Source organism: Haplochromis burtoni, unplaced genomic scaffold (assembly GCF_018398535.1).
Source record: "Haplochromis burtoni strain Fernald_Lab_line unplaced genomic scaffold, NCSU_Asbu1 Contig_181, whole genome shotgun sequence".
Classification (NCBI taxonomy): Eukaryota; Metazoa; Chordata; class Actinopteri; order Cichliformes; family Cichlidae; genus Haplochromis; species Haplochromis burtoni.
The window spans coordinates 417,319-424,136 of record NW_024582542.1 but is presented as its reverse complement, the minus strand read 5'-3'; the positions used below and the strand labels follow the sequence as shown (position 1 = coordinate 424,136).

The 6,818-nt window shown below is 44.8% G+C and overlaps 1 protein-coding gene across 2 annotated transcripts in view; it reads left to right on the top strand.

Annotated features, from left to right (window-relative positions):
• Positions 1-6,818, top strand: part of ubn2a (ubinuclein 2a) — a 20,797-nt gene that overhangs the window by 11,257 nt on the left and 2,722 nt on the right. The window contains exons 9-16 of one of the 2 annotated variants that reach the window (XM_005934479.3): positions 636-742; positions 1,270-1,380; positions 1,927-2,070; positions 2,376-2,426; positions 2,546-2,588; positions 3,106-4,593; positions 4,673-4,880; positions 6,093-6,161. In XM_005934479.3, the coding sequence (XP_005934541.1) occupies positions 636-742; positions 1,270-1,380; positions 1,927-2,070; positions 2,376-2,426; positions 2,546-2,588; positions 3,106-4,593; positions 4,673-4,880; positions 6,093-6,161 (2,221 nt within the window). The remainder of the gene's footprint in view (positions 1-635; positions 743-1,269; positions 1,381-1,926; positions 2,071-2,375; positions 2,427-2,545; positions 2,589-3,105; positions 4,594-4,672; positions 4,881-6,092; positions 6,162-6,818) is intronic. The other variant, XM_042225754.1, reaches the window with a different exon arrangement.

Here is a 6,818-nt window from a genome sequence, read left to right as displayed (position 1 = left end):
TTTTTTTTTTTCCTCCCCAATTTTTTTTTCTCCCATGTCCCCTGGGGGGCTCCGTATTTAACAGCTTCATGCTCCATTTCTGAGCTTTTAGCTTTTTCTTTCACAGCCAACACATCAAGGAGATGCTGAAATTTAACTCTATTTGTTTCTTTTGAGCTCTTTCGAGATATTTCTGAGCTCCTACCCATCGCCAGAACTCCCCCCTTGTTCGTCCCTGTCACGTTTGCCTTTTTCACGCAGCGGTTAATCCCTAGCTGTATTCGGTGCTTCCGTTAATAACGTGCAGGGATCTCAGCGTGGGCAGACTAGCGCAGAGAGATTTGCAGCTGAAAACAGGCTTCCAAAGGTCTTCTTTGTCATGCACCATTAATGTTGGATTGTTGACAAAATAAATCTACATACCCCGACCCTCTGTCTCGCTCTTTAACTCTCCATCATATTTTTTTATTATTCCCCTTTCTCGCCTTTTTTTGTCTCTCTTAACTTTTTCATTTCTGAGTCTTCATTCACTTCTGCTGCCTCTCTTTCCCCACTCCCCTCACTCCGACCTTAATGTCTTCCCTCCTCCTAATTTCTTTCTTTTCTCTACCTCTCATTCCCTTTGTCATTACATCCATTTCTGCTTTTTCTTTCAGGACGATCGACTGCGGACGCCACTTTTGAAGCTGAAGCTAGCAGTGTGCAGTGTGATGCCTGAGCAGATAGCGAAATATAACATGGAGTGCATGGCTAAGGTTGCAAAGTAAGTCAGTCCTTTTTGTTCCAGAAGGTGAGCAGTCCTCTGAAAGCAGTTTGAGGACAGCTCTTTTAAAAGAAGTGATATGTGAACTCTCCTGATAATCTTTTTTCCATCCACCCATGTCATCGGAGTTCCCGATGCCGTTGTCACACTGGCAGCATTTGTCTTCTATGCAAATCGTATGAAGATCAGAGTTAACGGTGCTCAAAGTCCAGTCAGTGCAAAGCAGCTTTTTTTCCCTTGCTGTGTTTGTCAGTTAAGTTGAGATGGAGGGAGACTTATAATATCAAAACTATTAATAATAGCAGGGGAGAAACATCCATTTATTTACACTGATGTAAAAGAAGTCTTAAAAATGCTGCCTGTGGATACATACCCGAATACTGCTACCGTACGACGTTCAAAGCATAACGTATATAAAAACTTGGATGGAAAATGCATAAAAGCATCTTGTTGACTTTAATTTCTTGAGGAAAAAATGGTTTATTCAAGCCGTTTATGTTCACTTTTATATCTGTGTTTTATTGCAGACAGCAGTCAGAGGAGGGCGATAAGAACGGCTCAGAGGAGGACGATGAGGAGAAACCTGGGAAGAGAATCGTGGGACCTCGGAAGAAGTTTGTCTGGGACGACAAGCTCAGGTAATGATCCGAGTCTGTCCTGCTGGAAGAGCCGGCCGGATGCCGTTCCAGCGTCTTTGTGCTGCTGTGTGGAGTGATTTGTTTTCTCTTCGTCTCTTTTTGTTTTCATCTTCCCCTTTGTTCTCCACCGCTGGTGTTTAATCTAGTAAACCGAGCTCATACAGGCTGTAAACAATTTATGTCCGTTCAGAGCTTGCAGGATTAACACTTCACATCCTGGAGAAAGAGCTTTTACTTTTCACCATTCTCCATTTTTTTTTTTCCTACTTATATTTCACTAAAACCGAAGTTAAAGTTTTATTCCTGCATGGTGAGGAATAACGAGGAAACCCACAGGTCAGAAATGGTGTCTGAATAAAACTGCTGATAAGTGCTCATTAATTTTCTCCATCGTACTACAAAGACATTTATTTATTCATTTAATTCAAAATAAATGAATACCTCTGCCTCTTTGAAGCATATCAGTGTCTTCTGTCATTTTGTGCTCGGAGACTGCAGCCTGTTTTTCACCTTAATATTGAGTGGAGTGTGTGTGTGTTTGTGCAGGAACCTGCTGTGCAGCTTAGTGCGAGTGAAGCTGAGCTGCTATGAGATGGAGAACCAGTGCTCTCTGTCTGTGGAGGACTACCTCAAGGCTTTCTTAGAGAATGAGGTCAAACCACTGTGGCCCAAGGGCTGGATGCAGACCAGGTCTGTGCTGCTTTTGTGTGTTCAGCTCGTTACAAGCAGGAGGCACTTATCCGCGGAAAAGTGCAACGTATGCAAACTGTGTTTTAAATGTTGTCAAAGTACTATAAATTTGCTGCTGCCATGAGAGCAGTTAAGTCTATTTGATATGTGTAAACCCTGAACAATAGTAATCCATCCACATTAGGAACCTTTGGAACCGACTGTATCCAACTTTAATGTGTTTTCCGTTTTTCTCGGTGATGTCGTTCTTAATGTCAGTGACCCTGATTTTTGGCTGACTTTGTTGTTTATTGCCTGTTTCTCAGGATCTTGTTCAAGGAGAGTCTTGTTGTTCACAATCACCTCACTGGAAACCTGTAAGTGTGTCCTTTGTTTCTCCCGTAACTCTGAGCATGCAGGAATTTTACTGGGACTGAGCGTCAATGTAAAATGTCAGCTGAAGAGGGTGAATAATTGCTGGTATTTTTCCACACAGAGTGAAAAAGAGAATGGTGCCTGGACCCAAGGCTAAACCCAAGGTGAGTGACAGCTCAGACTATTTACTGCAAAATATCAAAAAGAAAAAAGGGTGTGTGTATTTTTATTTTACAGCAGTTTTATGAATCGTTCAATTTGAGCCCACTGGCTGAAGTTCTTTCGTGAATTAATACAACTGTAGCTGTATCATATTTGTGTATCTCTCAAAAAATAAGTGATTTGTAGGATTTATACAGCCAGGTGTAGTAACATTTATAGGTGGTGCAGTCAGGCCACGGGGCGAGGTCTCAGAAGGGTCTGACAGGTATGACACAGAATCATAAAGCCACTGTTAAACTGCTTAAAAAAAACAAAAACGCTTCCTGACGTTTTTCACAGTAAAAGCTCAAATGTTAAGGAGGAGTTGTGTGAAGGAACCTATGAGTTTCGTTCAGGGTTTAAAAAGTGTTTTGTGGGTAAAATGTTGGAGCTGTACTTTATGAAGAGAAGTGGTTAGAAATAAGTTCTGGTTTCTTTGTGGAGCTTGGGTGATACTGACTGTGTTCTCCTGTTCTTTAGGAGGGCCTTTGGCTCCACAAACCATCGCTAGGCATGACCTCCACCCCATCTCAGCCCATCTCCACATCTGTTCTGACCTCCAACCGCCAGCCCCTCTCCTCCTCGGAGCCCATCTGTTTGTCAGACTCTCTGGATGAAGATCTGACCGTTCCCTCTCTGGACTCCATCTCCCACGCTCTGGCCCTCCTCAGCAATGCATCCAAGGGTCCCACAGACAGCCCTTTGTCTCCCCCACCGCTGCAAATACCAACCTCTTCTCCTCCACCCGTCGCCCCTCACTACCCCTCAGGCTCTCAGCTTTCTGCCTCGTTAGCACAGACAACGCAGCACCATTCCCTGTCTAAAGTGGAGAGTGCTCCGCTGACAGCTGCATCTGTTGTGAACTTGCCAACAACAACGCTACCAACCTCCTCTTCTACCTCCTCTTCCTCGTCCCCGGCTGTCTCCTCCCTTGCTCACGTGCAGGCAGCAGGCCTAGCGTTAGCCTCCAGGACTGCAGACGGTCACTATGGCCCGATCAAAGGATCTGGTGTCATGGGCCAAACCCAGACTCAGAGACATGTTACCATGGCGTCACCCAATCACCGGCCAAGCACAGTGATGGGGAAGATGCATCCGCACCCCTCCCCCTCTCCTCCAAAGCATCGGCCTCCTCCGACAGCTTCCCCTCTGCTGCCCCCCCATCAGAAAGGCTTTGCTAGCCCGGTGGGGATACTGGGAACAATGGGAGCAAGTCACGCACTGGGAAAGAGCAGCGCCAAATCCAGCAGCAATGGCAGCGCTGTCAACAGCAACGTCACAGCTTCCTCCTCCCCTTCCCCTCAGTCCCGCTCCAACTCTACCTCCCACCATGGCTTGCAGTCCTTTTGCCCCCCGTCACCGGCCACCTCCTCACCCTCGCCAACCTCCCATACCGCACACTCCGCTCAAGGTAAATCCCACACACACCTCCACCACCAGCCCAACTTCATCACACCCATGCAGGCCACCCTCACCAAGTCCTCGCACAGCAGCAACTCTTCTCCCATCATCAAGCTAACCCCTCGGCCTCCCGCCCCCACCCCACCACCCTCATCCTCCCCCTCGCCATCATCCTCACCGTCAAATCCGCTTTCCCATCAAATAATCTCCACCCAACAGCAGCAACACCAGTTCTCTCCCAAAACCCCCAAAACTTTCCGGCCCCCCTTCAGTGTATCAGGTGGCGGGCAGGTGAAACAAACACAGGGCGGCTGCAGCTTCACTGGAGCCCAGAAACCTCAGTCCACCACTAGCAACAGTAGCATCAACAACAACTCTAACAACAAGGGAGTGGTCTCGACAGTCTGCAGTCATCCGGACAAAACCCCCCAATCACCTTCAGTCTCAGCCAGTCACGGGCAGAGGCAGAGGGTGGTGGGTGGGGCCAGCCAGGGTTCAAAGGCTGGAAATGGTTGGGTGGCTTCAGGAACTTTGGCCACATCCTCCACAACGTCACACCTCTCACAGGTTAGTTTCCACCAACGGGAAGTCACTCTTAGACTTTTATTTTGAATATATTTGTATATATTTTGTGTTTCCTTTGCAGGTATCGACTGCAGGCACTCCCCTCCTGGGCAACCCCTCTGCTTTGCCCCTGGGCTTCGGGATGTTGGGAGGTCTGGTGCCTGTCTCGCTACCCTTCCAGTTTCCGTCGTTGCTCAATTTCAGCCCTCCTGGAGCTTCCGGGGCGGCTGGAATGGGCACAGCACCCAGCTCCAACTCAGGATACCCGTTAGCACAGAGCGACCTAATGGGTGAGTGGGCTCTTAATTAAGGGACCTGCATCTTTTATCGCCAACAGACAGACTTTACTGTGCTTTTTAAAATAAAAGGCCTTTGATATCCTATATCAATAACACGTTAGACTTTAGGAAGTTATTTTTGCCTTTTATTACAACTTGCAACTACGTTATATTAAGTGGGGGTTGCGGTAAAACACAAAAAATAAGATGGTACAGGATTTATACTGGCGGTTTCTGTTAAGCTAGAAAATGAGTTACTCTGGTAACCTTTTCACAGATATAGGAATTTAACTAGTAGCATCTTTAAAAGTATTTTAATACTTACTAACTGTAGCAGAATTGTTGTAGTTTTTGTTGATTTGATTATAGATTTTCTTGTTTCAGTTTAGTTTTTACCCCTCAGTCGTAAAAGGCTAATCTGATATTGTCGTGACACCACCAGGTGTGCGGTTGGGAGGGTGGACTCCCAAGTTTGTGAATGCAATAACCTGAGAACGAAGCGATGTAGGATTTTGAAAAACTTACCAAAGGTGCATCTGCTAAAAATATCAGATGAGTTTGAATTTCAGTGCAATAACTGAAGAAGCAAGTCACCTAGGACTTAAATGTTCAGTGCTAATTGTAGTCTGTTTAATTATTACTGTATGGAGAGCAGATGTCAGAGCCAAGATTTAGAAAAATCAGTACAGCTGTAACAATAAAGATGCATAACTCTTTGAATGCAGTTGACTCAGTCTTGTAGACATCCAGAATCTCAATAAACGCGTCCATGAAGCTTTAATAACATCTTTACTAAACTAACAAGAACTAAAACTAAGCATATTCTATTTTTATTCTGAAATACTTATTTTTATTTTGGTTAACTAAAATGTTTTTCACATGTAGTTTTAGTTGACTACAATAATCTTGCTTTGTAAGAGACTAAATGGGACTCCTTAAATATTACTGGTTCACTGTGTATTTCTGTAAACCAGCAGTGCTTCCCCTGCCATGACCCTCTTTTACAAACCAGTCTCCCTCCTTTGTTCTCACCATTTTTTTTTTTTTTTGCACCAGTCTCTGTCGTTTCAGCCCTTTGTACTCGTTCGCCTCGCTGACAGCTTTGATCCTCGACTATCTTTTATTGCTGGTCTCACATTTTAACGGTGTCATCTTTTCCCAGTTCTCCCTGGTTGTTGCTGTCTTTCCTCTCATTTGTCCACCCTACCCTCCATCTCTCCTCAGATCTGTATAAGAGTCTCCAGTCAGGGTCACAGGCTGCCCTACCTCCTCACTTGCAGCTTGCTTTTTCAGGTAATCTGCATCCCTCCACCTCCTCTTCATCCTTCCTCTCCATCTGTCTGTGTCAGGCTGACTTGTTGCAGTCGGCTCAGCTGCTCTGTTACTTGTTAGTTCTCCAACTTTCTGTTTGCTGTAGTGTATCTGGTGTTCAGCATGCCTCCGGTTTGATCGTAGCATAGTAGAAACACGAAGATATGTCGTTTTTTTGAGCAAAGTCTGTTTAAAAAAAACAAAAACTGGAACCTACTGGGTGACTTATGAGCAATTAAACCTTTTTCATATTAGAAGTTTTTGATCCTTTTTAATCAAAAGTTTAATTTGCGTTTTATCTGGTGCTTTCACATATGGATGCAGTGATAAAAGGGTCGAACACTGATAGGTCAAAGTTTACTCAGGTCAGCAGCAGTCATTTTTTATTTTTAGGGGAGAAAAAAAAAAGATTCAAATAATTTCACAGGTGTTCTGTAAAAGCAGGAAAAACCAAGCATTCAGCTACTGGCACGTTTTAAATGATAAGCTGAGTTTAAGGTGGATGAATGAAATGTCTTTTCCTACTAAGGTTGGTTGTTCCTGGGCCGTCCTGTATCATTTCCAAGTAAATCCACACTTTGGATTTACTGTAACTCCTGTTAATTAATCGCAGGGACCAGGCCTGCGTAGCTTGTCTCT